We start from the raw sequence: 21,085 nt of genomic DNA, 5'->3' as shown, positions 1-21,085 counted from the left end.
TCTGCTCTAGCTTTTTATTGACAACTGCACGGGGTTAAGTCTTTACATGTAGTAACTATCCACCTAGAAGTGGTGATCTGTTTACACCTCCTTGTACGCTAGAACGCGGAATCGTCACACAGTATGCTAATAATGACCGGGCGATCAATTTCCCAGCCGCCATATTGAACGGGGAGAAAGAAGAGACTATGAGTGCGTTGATGAAGGCAAACGGATTAGACGGGGCATAGGACCTCCAAGAGAGGTTAGACATTGTTAAGTAGTCTGGCATTGTCTTGAAAGACGTAAGATGCGCGGCACCCAGCTAGAAAATCGAGATCTTTACGGCTGCGGCCCAACTACTGATTCATCGTGTAAGGACCAATGCCGACTTTGTTAGTGAGATGACTCGAATCAGAATAGGGTCGACATGGAACGAATGGGGTAACATAGCAAGCTCAGCCGCTGGTGTCTGAAAGCCAGTCGTCATCCGGGCTCTATTTGCAGCGAGAGTAGGATATCAGCTACGGCAGGATAGGTGATTCCATATCGTCGTGACGAGTCTCGAAACTAGAGAGATGATGGCAAAGGCTAGGTACGAAAGCATGCCATGGTTTGAAGATCGTTTTGCATACTGATATCTAAGCATCAGATACTATCTTCAACAAGTACCTCAGAGATTATCTCGATGAAGTATCATAAAGTCTGTCTGCCTATTCCTTCCTCAAGACCCAAAGGATCTACATGTTTCTTAGTTCAGGCAGCCAAGTTAACAGTGGAAACGCATCCACTCACGTTTGGGCCTTTGGTAGACCGCGCCCACCGAATTGGACCTTTGGTAAACGGTTAGGAATGCTGCGTCGTCACTCAGGGCATGTCGAGCTAAATCCGATGGAACCGCCCAATAAGGGGCGAGGTTTCCCTGCGCCGCCAGCAGCAGCCTGTGAGTAAGACGGACCGGATCTTATCATAAGCTCCGTAAACCCTGCCAAGGCCCACCAGAGACCGACAAATGTGGCTGAGGCGGCGGCCGACCCCGGCTCATGCGCCTGGAGATAATTAGCCGGATTTAATTTTTTGGGGACACTGTACACTACCTGAGCACTACCTATGGTGTAGGCATACCTGCAATGACTGGCGATGGCCGCGACGGCTTGGATCGAAATGAAGTGTATATATACGCAGTTAAGATACCTTCTAATGATTTTGAACTTGGAACATTATCAATCCAGCATTTTTTACGAGATACCTGCTTTGTACACTACACCTTAAGCACCATACCCTGTCGAAGCTTGGTACCTCAATCTTGATCATCGCCAATATGAGGTCCATTACAGCCGCCAAGACCATTGTCGGAAAGTCCATTGGGCCAACCGGCTACGGACTGATGGGTGAGTTCGCTAAACTCAAAAACAGACATCACAAGACTGTATTCTTTTGCTGACAATGATTCACAGGATTGACCCGTCCTTGGGACCAGATTGAGTTCTCTGCTTCAACCAAACTGATGAAGACTGCGCTCGAACAGGGTGCCAACGTTTGGAACGGGGTATGGGTACCATCAACAAAAGCCATCTTTGATATGTGATGTACTAACACAGAAGCAGGGAATCCACTACGGAACTCCTGACAGAAATTCCTTGCACCTACTCAAACACTACTTCGAGCAAAACCCGCAGGATGCGGACAAGGTCGTCCTCAGCATCAAGGGCGCCTACGATGGCAAGACCCACATCCCGGACTGCAGTCCGGAGGGCATCCGGGCCTCCGTCGAAGAGGCCGTTCGAGTCCTTGGTGGCTGCAAAAAGATTGACGTCTTCGAGTGCGCTCGAGTCGACCCCAATGTCCCCATCGAAACCTCCGTCCAGGCTCTCGCAGAACTCATTAAGGAAGGCAAGATCGGGGGCATCGGCCTTAGCGAGGTCAGCGCCGAGACCATACGCCGCGCGCACGCCGTGCACCCCGTCGCGGCAGTCGAGATCGAGCTAAGCATTTTCACGCCCGATGCCGTAACCAACGGTGTCGCCGAGGCATGCCACGAGCGTAAGTCTCTTGCCATACCGGGCCGCATCCTCATAATATAGCAATGACTAACTCGAAGAATAACTATAGTCGGCATCGCTCTCGTCGCCTACAGCCCCGTTAGCCGTGGCCTCCTCACCGGCGAGTTTCGCAGGCCTGAAGATCTCCCCGCCAACGACATGCGCCGCATGTTGCCGCGCTTCAAGTCGGACGCCTTCATCCAGAACTTCAAACTTGTCGAGGCGGTCGAGAAGATTGCCGAGCGCAAGGGTGCGACGGTTGCGCAGGTGGCCATCACTTGGGTGCGGCGGCAGGGAGCCATCCCGATTCCCGGGTCGACAAAAGCGGAGCGAGTGGTGCAGAACTGCGTAGACGTGGAGCTGAGCGACGACGATTTGAAAGAGATTTGGGCGCTGATTGAGAGCTTGCCTATCGCGGGACAGCGCTATGGCGGCAAGTTTGAGAAGTATCTCAACCAGTGAGGATTGGCCGTTTTCCCATGCTTTTCGCTTGATTTGCAATATATCTGGAAGTCTCTGAAGTAGCGGAGATGCTACTATAATATACTTATGTTGCCCCAGACGACCATGTTCGCTTGTTGTAATTACATACTTGAGCAAATGCCTGGAGTAGCTACTTCTCACACGTTGTTGAGCGTCCACGACAGTGTCAAAGCGCCGGTGGTATACCAGCAGGGCTGTCCTTGCGCCAGTCGCCGAGACGACGACGATAGTGCTGGGAGAAATGCGCAAGGGCTAAGTGTCTACGTGTTAGGCACGTTGATCCATTGCCTGCCTTATTATGTTCTGACTCAGCGATAGTGCGGCATATGTTGCCTACGGTTCATCCTCGACTTCGATTCCTCTTAGCAGATTGAAACAATGTGCAAGACCTGTGTGACGCTCTCCACACCCGACAGGATCAGGGATATTAGATATACTGGATTACCTACCTTTTGTAACGACCCACTGGCTATGGCCACGTGACTGCTCCTCAGCCGGCCCTACTCTCTCGCTGGCAGGTGGTGAAAGCTTCAATGCCCGTCCAGAGCCTCTAAACTTCGGAAGATCCAGTCTGTCTCACCACTAATCGATTACACGCTTTTGCCAAGTATTCGAGTTGATCATTGAGATTTCACTCTGATAATCTCTCTCTCTACCCCTGCTCCAAAATTGCGGTACTACTCTGCTACCCCTCTCGGTGTCTCTTGCTCATCTCCATCGGCACATACGCCATGATGCTTTCTTCAGGCTTACTTTCAACCTATAAGCAATACAAGCGCGATACTGATGCCGTTGCCTCGTGGCTGGCTGCCACCGCGATAAGCTCCGGCTACTCCAAGCCCCTGAGTGAGCCACCCGCCAAGGCTACATCTTCAGTGCCCACGTCTGAGAGGTTGAAGGGCAAGGCGCGGAAGAAGGCTAAGAAACAGGCTATCATCAACCCATTGCAGGCGCCTGAGGAGGAAGCGCCTGAGGACACGATGCCGAAACACATCATCGCTATAAAGGACTTCCTGCCACTGGCCCAATTCGTCACGGGAAAGCTGTCCGACTCCTTGAAGGTCCCGGAATCGTTCATATCATCCCTCAATCGTGTCATTGAAACTCGCAAGCGGTTTTCTTCCATGCTGGGAGGTATTCGACGATTCAAAGACTACCGTGGGGACAATAAACATGCTTTCTTTGTCACCGTTCTTGAGCGCGTTCGCGATGCCTTCAAATCCCAGGTGGGCGCCTTCGACGTATCTGCTCTACAAGACGCGACCCGCGGCATTGAAAAGGCTCTCAAGAATGGTTCCAAGCATGTTGACGGACCCAAAAATATGTTCGCCATCCTAGACGTGTACGAGCCATCTGAGGACTTCCTAGCTGCCCCAAATATCGAGCGTCAGGCTAAGGTTCCTAAAGTCTTCATAGCTGAGGAAGACGACTCCGATACTGCAGCCCTGTTCATTTACACTGCGTACCTCAAGGATCTCGGCCAACTCCGCGAAGAGGTTCTCCAGCTCTGGGCCGAGTATAAATCAGGAGATAGAGACCTCGCCGCCGTTTCAATTGCCACCAATACCGCTCTGCAGCTTGCGCGCAATATGGAGCAAGAAATTGCGACGTCGATGGAGAAGCTTGGAGGTGCTATGGAAGCCATCCAAATGTTCTATGAGGCTGCTTGCGCAGCTCAAGGCCAGGACCCTCTTGATAAGCAGTGGGGTGATGATTTGAACTTCAACTGCTACCAGGACGCCTCCGACCTATACTTCACTACTCTCAGTCTTCTTCACGCCTTCAGCAGCAGCGAATCGTCCTCAAACATTCCGAATTACAACGGGAAGTTTGGTTGGTACAATGACAAGAAAAGAGGAACCACCGCTCGCGAGCGATGGGCAGAGGATAAGGCAGCACTCCTTGAAGTCTTCGCGGATCAAACCATGCTCTTTCAGCTGTTTCGGGGATCCCCAGTTCAGGATGAGTTCACCAAAGGATTGAAATACGTGATGGACACGGGTAAATTGGAAGTATGGCTATGCTTCTCCGCCCAAGTGTACCTCGATATTCTCAAGTCCCTCGGACCCTCAGTTCGAAACGGAGAGAGAGATTTCCAGCGGTCCCTGAAGCCAATCGCAGACAGTGTCGAAGAGGCTCTGCGTATTCGTAGCAATCGAGAGGGTGCGGTCAGGGAGAGCATGCAGGATCTTCACAAGCTGGCAATCTTATGGGGGCCCGGAAAAGACCCATTCAACGCCATTCGCATTGCATCGAGGCTTCAGACAAGGACTTCAAACTTCCTAGAACATCACCCGATGTACTGCGGTCTCTTCTTGCATTACGTCCGAACTCTCTTTCACCGCGTGGGGGCCGAGTATGCTGCGAAGCCCGGTAACGTGATGCACGGCATCCAGCTCTACCAGGCTCTCCAACAGGAAGGCTTGTTGCAAGACGGGGACAAATGGGACGCTCTGGATTCAATGATGGAGCAACAGGGCCGGACCGCCTTCTTCGTCGGCGATCCCCCAGTGAACCCAGAAGCGTATTTCAAGAACTTCGGGCTCTCAAAAGGAGTTTCGGCTGCGCAATGGATCCAGAAGCGCAACAAACCCAACAACAATCGCGTTATGACATCAAAAGCTGGCATTCGGATCATGAAGTTCAAGGGAGTCTGTTCTTGTTTGTTTGCCCCTAGGGTCTTGGACAACTCGGATCCCAGAGGCCTTAACGCGGACGTCATTGATCAAATCCTTGAGCGAAGTGGCTGGCTTAGCAAAGCAAGCAACGACGGCACCCCCTCCGACCCCGAAAAGCCCAAGGTAAGATGCTATGAAGCTCTCTACCATTGCCACCAAGTGTTCTTTATAGTCCATATGTCTGACAATCTCCAACAGAAGCACCGTGCCCTCCTCCTGTCTGAGCTAGTTCGTCAAGTCGCCCTCGCAGTTCATGACGAGGTTCCCGAGCTCACTCTCGACTACTTTCACACCGACCACCTTTGCAAGGCTGTTTTGAAACGCGTGCGAGAAAACGTAGATGTTAAGAATGGCGGCTCGATCGAGTCCAATCAGCTCCGTTCGCTTCAAGCAGACAACCCAGGAGATACTGTAGGTATCGTTTTCGCTGCGGTTGTTGGCCACGTACCCGTTCTTTCTCCAAACCAGAAGGCGCCTCTCCGAGAGGCAGCTGAAGCTTTCAAGAGCAAGCCTACCTTGGAAGATTAGTCGACCTTATCTTATGTTGCCCATACATACTCTAGAGAACGAACCGTAGGCGTCAGGCTGTTATATCCAATGTATTGATCAGCGTCATTTTGGAGTATTCACCCATGCTTGTGCCCTGCCATTAAGAGTTATCTTATCTGCGAGCATGGTGTCAAGCATGTGATGGGATGCTCTTTCGATAGACTGCTGATCAGTGCATGTAGTAATGCCAGATTGGGTTGGGACAAAGTGAACTGGACAAGGTAAATTTGCAGCAATGGCGGTGTCATCGAGCAGTAATTTGCAACATATTCAATTGATTCGGTCGATACTTCATTTTCCAACCATCATGTACCCTGGCATTATTCACATGAGGGGCGTCCCAGATAATTGAAGATGGCATGACTAGTAAAGATAGACAGCTACGTAAATGGTCCTTTACGAGTATCTTAGTACATCCCACTCTTTATAGAATCACTTGGCCCCCATTAACACTTTACAGACGTGGTGTCTATGGGTTTTTATGGCATCCAGGAGCAGCCGAAATCTGGTCATGGAGCGTCGATTGATTGTCACGTTGGTTGGATCTCGGAACGTCGTTGGAGGGGTTGAGGTCGAAGAAACTCGTTGGCTTCAAGGCACATGACAACTTTTCCGCGGGCATAACAGGGAAGTCTAAGACTCCAAACACGGTAAGTATCTTCTTCATTAGAAACACAGGAAGAATCACCTCGTACCTTCGGGGCGTGTGACGTGTGTCAGACCAAACGAGTGCCACAGAACGACATCTTCAGCCTCAACATTGTCCGCTCGTGCAGCATACTCTACAAGGCCAGTATCCTCTCGGCTTTGATTCGTAAACTCTCCAGCAGCCCAAAGTTCGTCATCGCGGTACCGAGTAACCCAAATTGGCTTGGACGCAAAGACTCCGCGTCGATGATTGAAAGTCTCGGGCCCCATCATCAGCATCTGGCTAGGCGAAGCATGAAGCTTGTACCCAGCCATCTTTCCCGATACCTCATGCCTGCGAGCCGGATTGACAATTTTGTACGTGCGAGCTTTTGTTAAATCGAGATCGTAACCACCTGGTGAAACAATAGGTGTGGTATTAAGTCGGAACGCACATCCGTAGGGGTCGAGCTCCGGATCGTCTCGTACAGGAATACAGTCCTCGTATACAATTGTGTTCTTTCTTGCCCCATCAAGGATCGGATCTATTCGGACACAAAAAAGATGTTGATGGTTAACGGCCAAGACTCCGGGTGCCACAACAGTTCCCCAAGGCGACGACTTGAGTTCGGGGCGGATTGGCATAGTGGAGACAATGCCAGTTGCTCGCACCTCGATGTGAATATTCGCGGCTTGATCCAGGGCATACGCCAAGATGTATTCGTAATTGGCTACAGTGGAAGTGCACTGGACAACGAGCTTCCGGTCTCGGACTGTGGAAGATTTCATGTTGCGAAAGTTCGTGTGTTTCCAGCCAATTCCATCATCGATCTCGTGCATGCAGACAACGTTCGGCATAACAACAGGTTCTCCTGTTGCTGAAACACGAACGCCATCAAAGTAGGCAATGTGGCCTAAACAGTCACAGCCAAGAGACAAGCTATTGGAAGTGAGACCGAAGCCGGAGTCGCCGAGGTCGAACGCTTGCTTCCGGTGGTAAGGTGTTCGAGGATCGCCGTAAGGTACCGTCATCTCGCTCATCGATACCCGGTAAAATAGAGGCCGGCCTTCGTAACGTACGTCGTGCAGAACTGGACCTTCACGTAGAGACCATCCCAGTTGAAATTGCCATCTCTGCCATGATACCTTACGATTTTCGATGTCGAATGAAGGCCCTTCAGGTTGGGCGACTTGTAGTGGTTTTAGGTCCTTTCTAAAAGCATCGGGTCCGAGAATGTTTGCGCTGTACTCAACTGGCTTGACAGGTACCCAGGGTTGTGTTTCATCGTCAATTTCGTCATCGATCCCCAAAGGAAGCTTTTGCAATTCAACCAGCTCAAGAGTCTGAGCATCGAAGATAGGTGCAAGAGGGAGGGGGATTGAGTAGTGGTTGGCCTCATCGTCGTCATCGAGGGCAAGATACATGTAGCATTGGAAGAGACGGCGTCTCTCCTCGACATCGTCAGTTCCGTAAGCCCAAGGGTCATTGAGAACTCGTGCTCTATGTCATATCATGTTAACTAACTCTGGCATATCAAAATCAAGAGAATTAGAGCTTCACCCTTCGGGGAGTCTCAGCTTAGCGACCTCAGCCACGACATCTGGATGGGCATTGCAAGCTGTGGTAATGAGGTCGTATTCAACCCAGTCCACTGGTCCCTGGGCATCAGGAAGGTCGTCAGTCTTCTCGAGAGTTCCGCGGGTTATGTTGATGATTGCTCTGCTCATAAACTCCCTTTGCTTCCGTTGATAGTAGATCCTAGCCCTACGATCGGGCATAGGGCCACGTTCCAGGAGGTGAACCAAGGTCTCATCTTTCGAAGGCTCGGCGAGATCGATTACTTTGAACCTGATCTCATCTTCCTGCAGGCTCAGTCCTTTGAACAGGGCGCGGGACGCTTGACGCACTTCGTTAATCGAAAGGGGGTCAAGGGGGTGCTTGGCCATGGTGACAAGTTAATAAGCCTGATTACAGGTCAGGAAGTGCAGTGCTTGAGGGTCAAGATGCGGTTGCGTTCGATTGGCAGCACCAGTTTAAAATACTACATGTTCTCATACGAACACTTACAATTTTTACTCCCTTGATACACTGCTTTGAACTTGTATTCATTACGAAAGATAATGGACTACCCAAAGTCGTTCGATTCGTGTTGCGGACTTACATGTTTCCCAAAAGGGACATTCTCCCAGCAGCGACCCACCACTCCCCAAAACGGAAAGAGGGGCAACTTGTTGTCTTCACGCGGGGTGAGAACAATCCCATTTTAATTAGCAAACAGAAATAAGTGCATTCTCAGACTCTTTTGTTTTGGGACAATGGCAGCTGAACACGCTCATCAGCTAGCAAACCAAGCGTATCTCCTGGCTTGAACAGGAAAGACATCCAGCCGGCCTCTTCATAATGGACCCCACGTCAGCACTGCGAAGGAATCAGCGCAACGCGGGGTAGCCCAATATGGCCACTATTACCGATCTTACATCTTGCGGCAACCGCGAGTGATCTAACAATACCAGATCTTTGGGAGAGATATATGTCGTATGCTCCCGAACTTTGCTTCGCTAGATATGTTCAGAAGCCTTGTATCCAAATGCCAATTCATGACAGCTTCAACAACTTCATCCTACCATGTCTGACTTCAGAGGTGTCGATCTTACCGGTAAGACAGCGATTGTCACCGGCGCTTCACGGTGAGGAATCGGCCGCCTTTGTCGGTCTTTTTAGACTCCCGCTAATATTTTTTGATTTCACAGTGGAATTGGCGCCGCGATTGCAAAACAACTTGGGAGGCGAGGAGCCAATGTTGTCGCCAACTTCGTGACAGACAGCAGTCGCCAGCGAGCCGAAGACATCGTCAAGGACATCCAACAACACGGGTCGAATGCCATTGCGATCCAGGCAGATGTCGGGAAATTATCTGAGATCTCCAGACTCGTTGACGCTACGCTGAAGTTTAGTGGAACTGGCAAAATCGAAATTTTGGTTCATAAGTCAGTTTCCGCTCTCGATTTCTATGGCTTGGTTTTGTCCATTATGTGTGTGGCTCTGATAATTTGCTCTACTTCTCAGCGCGGCTTTGGGTGTCGACGCAAACCTCGACGAAGTCACCGAAGACTTGTATCTCACCCATTTCGACACCAATGTGAAGGGACCAATTTTTCTGACCAAAGCTGTCGTGCCGCACATTGCTCGAGGCGGTCGAATAGTTTTTGTTTCTTCCGCAGCGGCTCGTCTTGGGGTCGCTGGACAAACCGTATATGCTGCCACAAAAGCGGCCAACGAGGCACTTGCGCGTGTGTGGGCCAAAGAACTTGGGCAAGAGCATGGCATTACTGTCAATTGCGTCAATCCTGGCCCGGTGGCTACTGGTAGGCATCTCACATCCAAGACGCCACTCGCAGCAAGACTGACATGTCCTGCGATGTAGATCAGTGGAACGAAAGCGATGACCAGTTTAGAAAAGACATGGAGCCCTTGATCGAGTCTACACCGGCTGCAGCGAGAATCGGAGAAGTGGATGATGTCGCACCTCTCGTGGCATTCCTTTGCAGCAGTGACGCTCGGTGGACTACTGGATCAGTCCTCTGTGCAAATGGGGGTTTGTATAACTAGACGAGAAGTACGCCGTTAACATCATATGCGCCGATCAACGATGAGTTGTATAGCATTGCAATTTTGAAAGAAGTCCGATACTAAACAACGCATCATGCCAACTACTGAATCGTGGCTTGGCCTTTCCAGACACACTGATGTGCCTGTAACTCAGTCCAGCCCCTGCGTCGCTTCCATCTGGCCCATGCCAAACCATGTCTGAGTGGGTATTATAACTCTCACAGTTGAGAGGGCTGGATGACAACGATCAAATGGCGCTTCCTTCCATATAAAGCCTCTCTTTGGTATCTGCTCACTATCAAACTTGGCGGTTGTTGCCCAGATTTAGTAACGTGGGTGTAGTATGACTCATTTGCAAATTCCTTCCGAATCCCGCGCTAAGCTGTTTGAACAAGTTGTATCAAGGTTCCCATGACATATCATGGGTAAGCTTCAAGGTGCCGGGACTCAGGCATCTCCATTAACGATGTCATTCTTTAAGACACGTTTCCAGGGTGAACTTTTGAAACTGCCGTTCGGTGGCTAGGGAATCTTTTCTTCATCGCATCTTCCGGCGGTCCTGTTTGTGATATTGAGAGTTGGTGAGCCATTTTGGCACACCTCCGTATACTTAGTCAAAAGAACAGGTAAGCGTGTTGCTGCTGCATACTCTCAGAGCAGGTCTGCATTCGAATGAGTATAGATGTTGGACCAAGGGACAATTCGGGTCTTTACTCACAAATTCCATCCAGGGAACATTCGTCCAGCCCCGGGTTTTCAGTCTTCTTTCCTCCCAAACCCCTTCAAGGACTTCCATCATGGCTGCATGTTGAAATCCCGTAGAGCGTCGAATATTTTCGATACAAAGACTGGCGTAGTGTATCTGGTGTCTTTCAGATGTCTCGGTTGCCGCCAGAAATAGAGGGAACAACAGCCGCTTGAAGAATGGCGAGTCCATTGAAACGTTTGCACAGCAATCCAGGATTGCTGATACCGATGGCCTGATCCTAGGGTCTTCGCAGGGAATGACGAACGTATCAGGCCATCGTAAGATTCTCAGCAGACTAGCATGTCTAAAAGCCTCCGCGAGCTGTCTCCACTCCGGATGTGGTGTGGGATATTCGATCATATCGAGATCGAGGTCGCGAAGAAAGCTTTCTGCCTCATCTAATCTGGTCTGAAAGTCGACGGCAGATAACAATCCCTGCATATTCTGCTTGGCTGCTGCTATTACGTCCCCGATTCTGAGGAATATGACTGCGGGACAACCAACCAAAGTGTGCAGGGCTGCGTGTGGAGTAGTAATGTTTGCAACACATTTCCGGACATTCTCGGAGTAGGTGAGCTTCTCAGCACCACTGAATCCTCTTAAGACATCCAACCTGATCAACATGTTTGTCATTAGAAAGTTTCGAGATCGGAGACGAGTACTATACTTGCCATGATAAAGCAGACAAAAAGAAGATGGTTGCTGCAGACCGCTCTGCCCTTCCTATAGGAGATGCAATTCTTCCACAGAGGAATGACACGCCATTCAAATGAACAGCATGGGCAGATATTCCCAGCTCGCATATCTAGATATCATGCATGTGGTTGCTTAGCCAACAAGACTCGCGCTGCGGAGAAACTTGAAATGGGTCTTGGAGCTTACATCATGAAGTACCAAAAGGAAGATTATTGCTAGTGCGGCCTCTTCTTCAGCTTCTGTAAGTCCGTAGATTTCTTCCTTGATTAAAAGGGAGCTTAGACCGTTCAATGCAGCAACACGGTGTTGTAAGGCAGTGGCCATGTCAACCTGGTTAGCACCTGATGGTGACAGGTGCAGATGGCACGCGGTAAGTCCCAGGACTGCATGGAGAACACCTGTGTGATTGTAGGCCAGTGGGAGGACATGTACGCGGAACGGGTTGTCCACGCCTTCAACGACAATTGTTAGATGATGGCTCAGCTCTCTGTCGACTACAAACAGTTGTCAGAAACAATGATGTCACACTGGCTGAGAGAAAATGGAATATGGAAGGTTCCGGGCGGCCAAGGAGCAACTTACAGTAAACAAGCAATTTCTGGCTGTTACTCGTGAGCAGTAGATCGTCGACAGGGTGCCCGGTGATTGTCGCCGGTGACGGTGCGCCAAGAGATCGATCTTGGGGCGAGGCTGGAGAAGCACCTTGTGACAAAGTCTGGAGGAGGCGGCGGCTTTGGCTTGGGTGATCTGAAGAAAGTGAACTTGGAGTCGATGTTGGTGAGCTCAGGTTTTGGGCCGGAGTAAGCTCGTTGGTGGGTAGGACATCAGGCTGAACGCGCTCTTTCTCCGCTTCTGGGTCCCGCTCATCGCCAGCGGTCATCAAACTGTGCGTCTGTAATGATTCACAGAATTGGAATCGAGGAGGGTAGCCCTCACAGTGTAAGCCCTTTGACTTGCATCGATTGCAGACAGGGCGCGCGCGGTCACACTTGCGGCACTTCTTTCTACAGGTTCCGCATGCTGGATCTGTTGATGGTCAGCGACGAAATCTGAGCGGGAGCTGAGGCATAATCGGGTAGCAAATCGCACGCTCAGAAATCATGAGCGACAGAATGTCTCGCTGCTGAAACTTGTTCCCAATCTGGCTCAACAAGACCCGGGCAGGGACTGAGTGCCCTCTAGTGCAGTTTTCGGTACAAGATTCAGAGCAAGAGAGGGGAGAACCGAGCTGACCTTTTCTGACGGCTTTCGAGCCCCTGGCCATTGCGATGTTGGCACGCATTTCGCATCCGAATCTCGTAGACCCTGTGGTGAGGTAGGTATGATCACCAAATTTGTACGCAACTATCCGACCAAATGTTGGGAGCAAGTGGAAGAAAGGCCGGCGGACCAGAGAGTCTCGCCCGGTGTTGGGTTCATGTTGGTTGTTCAGGATTGGACGCTTGGGCAATCCATGTATTCCGTACAGCCGTAAACCTACCTTGCCGTAGAGAGGAGCGGTACGTAGGTAGTGCAGGTGTGCAGCCTGCAGGTAAGCAGCATCCGCTAAGGTGGTAGTGGAGTCATGACAAAGGAATCTGAATTCCGCGCCGGGGACAGTCACCCTTAAGACAACGTGTTGTCCCCGGTCTGGCGCCTCATGCTAGCACTCACATGATGTGAAGCATTACAAGGTCGGTCGAACAATGGTCATCACTAGCTTCCTCTCATTTACTTTTGGTTTCGGGTAACGTTAGGAAGACTCGCTCCAGGCTTTGCCACTCCATATGATCCCGAATTACATGGAGTTACCGTGATGATCGTTGCCAGTGAGGCGTTAAGAATGATGCTTATGGCCGACACCTTTTAGGACATAGCTTTCAAGTCATTTCATAAAAGATTCCAATGGACTAGAATGCAAAATGATCGAAGTCTAGTGCTTTCATGCGTAAGGTTTGGCAACGGTGTAATTTTAGCTGTTCCCTTGAAAATCATGTAGGCTTTTGATAACCGATGAATCATAATCTCAAGCTATCTATCTAAAGCAAGGCACTTCCTGAAGCAGCAAAGGGCTATTCTCGACAGTCCCAAGCTGAGAAGCTGAAGCAAAGCTTCCAATCTCAAGTGACTGCGATTTAGTTGTTCATCAAAAGTCGGATGGACGCCCGTCGCCCTTCAACTCGGGACGGAGCACAAAGATTGGATCCATCTGATCAACGTACCCACAGGCCGGATCGCTCATTGAATATCCCATAAACTCCTGGATGGGTTGATCCAACTTTTTTGCAATATCTTGGGGCACAGACAAGAATTGATTCTCCTCCTGTCGAAGATAACCTCGAATAGAGAATGTGGCAAACATCAGTCGTCTCTCATTCTTTGTTGTGTTGTGGCCTCCGGCATGGTACGCGGATGCCAGCATGATGAAGGCATCGCCTGTCTCCATCTCGGCGTAAATGCACTCCTCTACTCGAGGAGGCATGTGTCTATCAGTGCCCCTTTAAGATCATGGCATCAGTTCATCTTTCTTCCTCGGTCGGAGGCCAGTTTGATCGAGAATGCGTCGACTATCAGCGCCCTAGCGCATGGATAAGGGATATGATTACTTACCACAAATGGCTCCGGGGAATGAATTGCGTTCCACCGTTCTCCTTGGTGACTTTACAGCCAGCCACGAAGAGCCCAACAGCTGTTTCCCTGCCCTTGTCTCGCTCATCATCCCATTCACTCACCTCTTGATGATAGTTGTGGCTGATGTAGTCGTCTCGGTGCAAGGGCTGAGCTTTGCCCCCGGGCCCAATGCTCATAGCAGTACAGGAGTGAACATATGGCTTTGATACAGATTCCTTCTTCTCGTTTCCCCACCAGAACCAACTTCGGGTGGTCAAGAAGTGCTCGCACACCTTTTGGTAGACTGGGTTCATGACTTGTGTTTTGGCATACGTAGGGCTGAGAGCCAACAAGGCTGGTGCCCGCTGAGTCTCCTCTGTGACGATCGTGTGTCAGCACAAATACATCAGTCCGTCTTGACGTAGACAATATGAATATTTACTTGGAAAGAAGGAGCCATTCCATTCCACATCATTTTCAAGGCGTTCGCGGCATTCTTCGTGAGCTTTGTCGACATCAGCGACAGGGACCAGATCTCTAACGAAGACGCCCCCGTCACGCTTGAGAAGGTAGATGATGTCGTCCAATGGTGTGTCGGCGGAGACCTTCTGGACCTCAGGACCATATTTAGCCCTCATGTCCGACACTGTGGATGGAGACATGATTCGATTTCAATGTCCGAAAACAATAGGTATGTCGATAACAAACAATGTACCGAGCTTAGTCGTCGGGTGCTCAGGGCTATGGGAACTTTGCAAAGACAAAATGGTTTATAAACCACGAGGATTTAGTGTACAAGAGCTCATGTAATTACTCCGTAACGTAGCTTGAGCATGATGGGGGATAGTATCCATAATCGCAAGTTGTGACAGGGCTATGCTTGCCACTCCGCACAGTAGTGTTAAGCTGGCTGCCGAAGTTTATCCTCTCATTGAGGGAGGTTGAAGATACTTCCTAAAAAGGAATAAGAACACACTCATGCGAGATGGGTGGGTGGGGTCAACAAGACCAGCCATGAGCATGCGCTTTTCGTTTTGAACCATGTAATATGCAGCTAACAACTCCGGTCTAGCTCCGCATGGTTCGATGAAGTAGAGAAACACAGAAACATCAACTTTCAATCTGCATCTATTGTCATCGAGACTGAGTCAATGTGGTGAGTCTGATTTTCACGTGACGACAAGAACCCAAAGTGGCATAGATCAATCATGTCTACCAGCCGGTTCAGAATGATCAAATCCACAGATAGGGCGCCTGGTGCATTGTTGCAGTATGTGCAAGCTTCATTAAGCTATCAGACACTGTTTGGATACTGAGGATCTGGAGATGGGCCTCGACACGGGGGCTAGACGAAAGTGTTGGGCGACCGGTTGCCTAAAAATACGCGAGCCCGTTCTCCCCGCCCGTTCCCTTGATACTGTACCGCCTCAGCCATAGAAGGAGCGACATCGTGGTTTATCATTGTAACCCAGATAAGGCATGCAGCTGAGCCAAGATTGGCGGAATTTCTTTAGTCCATTGCATCCCCAATGAAGGTGTTATATAATAGATCTCATATGAAGTATAAAAACTGAAAAGAGGCTCGCAAGCACCTGACCAGCAAGCAAAGGCAGCGTGTCGTGCCAAATCCTCCTGATATCCTCTACAGCTAATTCTATGAGGAACCATGAGAGAGAACCATTTGGAATCTTGCAACTCGTGAACAATGGCGAGATAGCTGTTTCTAATCGCGTAACATCTGTCAGTTCAGGGAAAGACCTGAATAAACCAGCAGCAGATACAAACCCTACCCTCCTTCCCTCTAGATCACATGACCAAGATAGCATCTCTGACGGTACAGTCGGCGGCCCGGTCGATCTAGACGATGCCATCTCGAGGGCAATAGCAGTACCGTAGCCATGCGGCGCTAGTTCAGCTACCTAGGTGTCAGCTCTAGGCCTATGGTTCTCCATCACCAACTCATGGACTAGATGCCTTGTACAGTGTCGAATATCACGGATGGAATTATGAGATAACTGCTTTAACAGAGCAAGTTCCAATAAAATCCGATTTACTGAGAGCCGTAACCTTGCTACTTCGGCCTCTTGGCTGCTTTCGTGGCTCACTTTATCACTACTTGGTCTAGGTGAAATTGCTTCAGTTTTTCTTGCAAGTTGACTACAATATTCCATGCTTCCAGTGCACCTCAGTTCATAATACTTTGGACTAATAATTGATCTTACGGTTACAGTCAAGCAGTGATCAATATCATTTTTACTACATCACGGCACCTGCCATTGGCCTATATGAGATGATTCACGGAATTTCAGTTTGGATGGATGCCGACTCTGGCTTGGTGAATCGCCACGTCCGTTGTTCTCTGGTCTTTCTATGCATGTGAGCCCGACGAAGCTGGTTAGATGCTAGCAGACGCTATGTCAGGACTGGGACTAAACATATCACCCTGATCCTCATCGCATACATTCTGCTTGTAACTTGTAAATTAGGTTTGTAGAAGCCTCTGGCCCTCTACTGGTGCATCTTGGGCCGAAGTTGACTTTCTTCAGTCTGCGTCCCATCTCAATGTTATGACCTCAGCAGTTTTGTTCCTGAGCATCAACGTATGTGATGCCACAGGGGTTCCTTCTGTTTCAGAGCCGGGGCAGATCACTTTTTTCCTCGCTATCTGAACCTGAGCCGGTCCGATTTCGTTTGTAACATGTTTTCTGTCCTGTGGAGGGTCGTTCTGAGGGCCCCTATCTGCATGCCAACAGCGTTGCCAGAAAAGCTGGGTCCATGAACTATACCCGAGTCTTGGCTTTTGAGTATTGTGCTCCCGTCGCGGTTCTTTGAAACAAAAGAACTTCCAAGGGCCCATCAATGACTGGGATATGGACAAGGTCCTCAACTCGGCTGGCACAGTGCAGAGTGTCAAAAATACTTGATAATAGTACCTCTGTCGCTAGTAATGAGAATGTTTTGGCTTCTTATTGTTGAGTAGCGTCAATGTCACGTATGACTCTTACAGTCTGGCTGGGATAATACCTCACGACGGACTTTTCTGCGCCGCAACCGGCCTGCGTTGACGGAGGGGCAGGCCGGCCGTTCCGAGACGAGGATATTGCTCTTGCGTCCAATATGTAGCAGGGCGGGAATCGGGCTGGCCTCCACATTCGAGGTGGCGGATGCCATAATTTCAACCGTCTTCGAAGGTCCAACGGCTCTTGAAACTGCTTCATCTCGGGCAAGGGAAGTGTGACAGAATAGCTGTTTTAATGTCAATAGGATTGGCTGGTATGCTTTAACAAGTGATCAGAATTGTCCATTTTGGGTATTATTCAATAGGGGCCAAGAGACCACACACATCCCAGTTTTCAGCCTTTGGTAATCTCGTCTTCCTCGTCCTCCCATTCGCCCGTATCCTCCATGGCCTCATTGACCTGGTATTCGGCATCCCCAGCCAGACCCTCGCTGTCAAATTCGTCGTCATAGTCCATGTCCACGTCACTGTCATCAGCCTCCTTGCCCTTGCCGGCATTGGCTTTCCGCTTCTTTTCGACGTTCTCCTTTTGTTGTTTCCGCCTGGCCTCCTTCTCCTTCTGTCTCTGCTCCCAGCGCTTCTCCAACTCCTTTACCTCCTCCTTGGACTTGTGGACATACTCGTGCCACATAACCTTTCCAGAGCACAAGCCTTCCTCAACCTTGGTCAGACGCAGGCGCATACGAGGACCTAACTCGACGAGCTTGACCGCACGCTTTTCAACGGCATCATCCTCATCGGCCATATCGTCGTCGACCGGGGCAGCGCTCTTCCTTATCTTCTGAGCCTTCTGTTCCTTGACCTCGACTTCGGCATCACTGTCGAGCTCGCTTCCGCTGGTTGCATCGGTGAGATATCCGTCCCCGTTCTCTCCACCCTGAAGAAAGTCGGCGATATCTTCCAGCTTTCCAAGATTCGGCACACCCCCCTTTCCGTTTGTCTTTGAAGCCAACAGCTTCTCTGCCTTTTCGAGCCTTCGGAGTGGCCTTGAGATTCCTGTTGACCGTGTGGTAATGGCGTAGTGCCGCATGTTGATAATAAAGGATCCCTCGTTCTCGGGGTCCTTTTCGCGGTTAAGCAGTAACGTGCGCTTAATCTTGCTCAGGGGCGTCGCGTTCGGGTTCAGCGGAGGGAAGACACTGGACCAGACGGAGGTCACCAAGGACTCGAGATGTTTGGGCACCTTGGATGTTGCGTCGGCGTCGGGGGTATGGAAGTTGTTCATGACGAGCTGGGATGGTTTAGCAAAATTCGAGCAAATAGGGCAATTGATGTCGTACCAATGGCGGAGCAATCTGCTCTTTTCCGCTGCCCTTGGGGCGTCTCTGGGACTTCTGTACATCCTTGCACAGAGAGTATTTCTCGACTCGGAAGTTCAGTGTAGGGCCTCGAGGTGTGAGTGCCACGCGCAAGTTGGTATTGCCGCTCTCTGATCGCGAAAAGAGCATCAGGTGAGTGACGCCGAGGGGGCCGGTCATGACAACGTAGTCCTTCAATCGGTTTGCTCTTCTCTCCTTCATTCGACTGGCGGTCCCCGGCTCCATGACCTTTCGGAAATCGGCAGCAAGTTGGCTCACGCTGGAGCCAACCTCACCCGCGCCGATGCGGATGACCATGCTCTTGGGATCCTTTGCGCCATTGTTCTCGCCGGCGGTGACAGGATTGCTGGCACCGAGGTGCGTCCTCTTCTTGACTCTCTTGCGCGCCATCTTTTGATGGGTTCGGGGTGGTAATTGGCTTGGGGTAAGAAAACCTTGACGTCGATGAGTTGTCGAGGATCCAGAATCCGCAATTCGAAAAGCAACTGGGCCTGGGGCGGACCTGGGTGCTTTGGTTGTCTGCAGGAAATTTTTTGGCGGGGCCCGGTCGATAAGAACCAAAAAAACAGCGTTCACGTGCTGATAACACTCAGATCTCCACTAAAAACTTTCCCAGAGCGTGGGATGTCATCAGGTCGCGCCAACTGCTAAACTTTTTGCACCGAAGCCTTCGACAATCGCTTTCCTCTTTGCGCCACACCGCACTGCGAGCTGTTGACGACAAAGATGCCTTCCTCGACGACAAAAAAGGCGATATCGAAGGCGAAGATGCCTTCCTCCAAGCGACAAAAGGTGGCGCAAACGGGCTCGTCTTCCAAAGTTTCTCGCAAAGTCGAGGCGGAAGCTTCTCCATCCCCACCAACCGAATCTGAAGCCGAATCTGATTCCGAAGACAATATCGCAGCCGATGCCGATTCCGATGTCGATATCAATGCTGACGTTACTGCCGATGCCACCGAGGAAGTGACCAAGAGCTTCAAGGAGCTGGTAAATTGCAACCAAGACCCCTCCTTTGGCCCGTGATGGTCTCTAATGTCAATGTTCCAGGGTGTCGTCGAGTCCCTATGCGAAGCATGCGAATCTCTCGGATACAAGAAGCCCACACCTATTCAGGCTCAGTCAATCCCTCACGCCCTTGCGAATCGCGATATCATTGGTCTGGCCGAGACAGGTTCAGGAAAAACGGCGGCTGTCAGTAGACCCTTTCTTCCTTCCATACACACCTTCAGCCCACCTCGGAACCGTACCATGAAAGCCAGATAGGGTCGAGACGAACATGTAGGCTTGTTCAAGTGTCCAAGACTCTTGTGCGATTGTAATGTGAAAACCCGATCGTCATCGACTTTCACAGATCCACTGCCGTTTTCCTCTACCCGTCACGACTGGACGGACTACAAGGCTACCCAATGCGGCCGCTAACTACCATTCACAGTTCGCACTCCCCGTTATTCAAGCACTCTTGGAGAAACCTCAACCGTTCTTTGGACTTGTTCTCGCGCCCACAAGAGAGTTGGCGGCACAGATTGGTGCACAGTTCGAGGCACTTGGTAGCCTGATCAACTTGCGATGCGCCGTAATTGTCGGCGGTCTCGACTTCGTTGAGTCAACCCCCTCATAGATCTCCCCGCCGCAGAGAATGCTAACAGCTCGGACAACAGGTCTCTCAGGCTATTGCTCTCGGCAAGCGCCCCCATATTCTTGTCGCTACACCCGGACGTCTAGTTGATCACCTCGAGAAGACTAAGGGTTTCTCCTTGCGCTCGCTGAAGTACTTGGTGATGGACGAAGCCGATAGACTGCTTGACATGGATTTCGGCCCAGCCATCACCTCTCTCCTCAAGTTTCTCCCCCGCGAACGCCGAACTTTCCTCTTCTCCGCTACGATGAGCACAAAGATCGAGAGTCTGTCCCGGGCCAGTTTGAGAGACCCAGTCCGCGTCAGCATCAGCTCCAACAAATACCAGACGGTCAAGGGGTTGATCCAGCACTACTGCTTTGTTCCTCATACGCAAAAGGATACCTACCTGATTTATCTTGGTAACGAGTTCGCCGGCAAGCGCATCATCATCTTCGCCCGCACTGTTGCGGAGGTGCAACGGTTGTCGATCCTGCTGCGTGCGTTAGGATTCTCCGCCATCCCTCTGCATGGACAGCTCAACCAGACTGCGCGTCTTGGTGCGCTTTCCAGGTTCCGTGAAGGAACTCGCCAGATTTTGGTCGCCACCGTGAGTCTATGACATATACCGCGCTATCTCTCTCTTTGGCGAAGCTAATTAGTACCAGGATGTCGCTGCCAGAGGTCTCGATATTCCGCTCGTCGACGTTGTCATAAATCACGACTTGCCGCAGGACAGCAAGACCATGTATGTCGTACCCGCAAGCAAACAATTTACCGTAGCTAACCACGTCAGGATTCATCGAATCGGTCGTACCGCTCGTGCCGGAAAGTCAGGCATTGCCATCAGTCTAGTCACACAATACGACCTCGAAATTTACCTGCGAATCGAGGCCGCCCTCGGCAAGAAGCTGACCGAGTACCCCACGCAAAAGGACGAGGTCATGGTCTTCCAGAGTCGCGTTGAGGAGGCACAAAGACACGCCAGAATGGAGATGAAGAATCTGATGGAGAACCAAGGCAAGAAGGGCTCGACTCTCAAGGGTGGGAAGAAAGGCAAGGGCAACAAGAGGCGTCACGACGACATGGACGCTGAGGAGGGCTGAAATTTTGATACCTATCTTTTTTTCC

At 50.6% G+C, this 21,085-nt stretch overlaps 9 protein-coding genes across 9 annotated transcripts; 4 read left to right on the top strand and 5 right to left on the bottom strand.

Moving 5' to 3' along the window:
• Positions 1-1,300: 1,300 nt before the first annotated feature.
• On the top strand, positions 1,301-2,483 carry CTAM01_05557 (pyridoxal reductase; the record flags this gene model as incomplete). Its single annotated transcript, XM_060521587.1, has 4 exons — positions 1,301-1,370; positions 1,437-1,528; positions 1,587-2,022; positions 2,092-2,483. 4 exons carry the CDS (start codon positions 1,301-1,303, stop codon positions 2,481-2,483), a joined length of 990 nt encoding a protein of 329 aa, XP_060383801.1.
• Positions 2,484-3,235: 752 nt separating this feature from the next.
• On the top strand, positions 3,236-5,710 carry CTAM01_05556 (uncharacterized protein; the record flags this gene model as incomplete). The annotated part of the gene is made up of 2 exons (XM_060521586.1): positions 3,236-5,305; positions 5,381-5,710. The coding sequence occupies 2 exons, from the start codon at positions 3,236-3,238 to the stop codon at positions 5,708-5,710; spliced, it is 2,400 nt and encodes a 799-aa protein (XP_060383800.1).
• Positions 5,711-6,200: 490 nt separating this feature from the next.
• Positions 6,201-8,305, bottom strand: CTAM01_05555 (primary-amine oxidase; the record flags this gene model as incomplete). The annotated part of the gene is made up of 3 exons (XM_060521585.1): positions 6,201-6,364; positions 6,427-7,859; positions 7,920-8,305. 3 exons carry the CDS (start codon positions 8,303-8,305, stop codon positions 6,201-6,203), a joined length of 1,983 nt encoding a protein of 660 aa, XP_060383799.1.
• Positions 8,306-8,984: 679 nt separating this feature from the next.
• CTAM01_05554 (uncharacterized protein) lies at positions 8,985-9,968 on the top strand (the record flags this gene model as incomplete). Its single annotated transcript, XM_060521584.1, has 4 exons — positions 8,985-9,046; positions 9,110-9,346; positions 9,426-9,724; positions 9,784-9,968. The coding sequence occupies 4 exons, from the start codon at positions 8,985-8,987 to the stop codon at positions 9,966-9,968; spliced, it is 783 nt and encodes a 260-aa protein (XP_060383798.1).
• Positions 9,969-10,578: 610 nt separating this feature from the next.
• Positions 10,579-11,157, bottom strand: CTAM01_05553 (C6 zinc finger protein; the record flags this gene model as incomplete). The annotated part of the gene is made up of 1 exon (XM_060521583.1): positions 10,579-11,157. The coding sequence occupies one exon, from the start codon at positions 11,155-11,157 to the stop codon at positions 10,579-10,581; it is 579 nt and encodes a 192-aa protein (XP_060383797.1).
• A 387-nt stretch (positions 11,158-11,544) lies between these two features.
• Positions 11,545-12,292, bottom strand: CTAM01_05552 (C6 zinc finger protein; the record flags this gene model as incomplete). Its single annotated transcript, XM_060521582.1, has 2 exons — positions 11,545-11,906; positions 11,995-12,292. The coding sequence occupies 2 exons, from the start codon at positions 12,290-12,292 to the stop codon at positions 11,545-11,547; spliced, it is 660 nt and encodes a 219-aa protein (XP_060383796.1).
• Positions 12,293-13,537: 1,245 nt separating this feature from the next.
• Positions 13,538-14,663, bottom strand: CTAM01_05551 (phytanoyl-CoA dioxygenase; the record flags this gene model as incomplete). Its single annotated transcript, XM_060521581.1, has 3 exons — positions 13,538-13,889; positions 14,002-14,377; positions 14,444-14,663. 3 exons carry the CDS (start codon positions 14,661-14,663, stop codon positions 13,538-13,540), a joined length of 948 nt encoding a protein of 315 aa, XP_060383795.1.
• A 2,691-nt stretch (positions 14,664-17,354) lies between these two features.
• Positions 17,355-18,729, bottom strand: CTAM01_05550 (brix domain-containing protein; the record flags this gene model as incomplete). Its single annotated transcript, XM_060521580.1, has 2 exons — positions 17,355-18,251; positions 18,301-18,729. 2 exons carry the CDS (start codon positions 18,727-18,729, stop codon positions 17,355-17,357), a joined length of 1,326 nt encoding a protein of 441 aa, XP_060383794.1.
• A 378-nt stretch (positions 18,730-19,107) lies between these two features.
• CTAM01_05549 (DEAD/DEAH box helicase) lies at positions 19,108-21,060 on the top strand (the record flags this gene model as incomplete). Its single annotated transcript, XM_060521579.1, has 6 exons — positions 19,108-19,326; positions 19,387-19,530; positions 19,772-19,936; positions 19,998-20,564; positions 20,623-20,702; positions 20,751-21,060. 6 exons carry the CDS (start codon positions 19,108-19,110, stop codon positions 21,058-21,060), a joined length of 1,485 nt encoding a protein of 494 aa, XP_060383793.1.
• Between the last annotated feature and the right edge of the window lie 25 nt (positions 21,061-21,085).

This window comes from Colletotrichum tamarilloi (assembly GCF_030869305.1).
Source record: "Colletotrichum tamarilloi strain Tom-12 chromosome Unknown Scaffold_14.1, whole genome shotgun sequence".
In the NCBI taxonomy this organism is placed as follows: domain Eukaryota; kingdom Fungi; phylum Ascomycota; class Sordariomycetes; order Glomerellales; family Glomerellaceae; genus Colletotrichum; species Colletotrichum tamarilloi.
The sequence above is the reverse complement of the archived record's forward strand: the minus strand, read 5'-3'. Positions and strand labels throughout refer to the sequence as shown.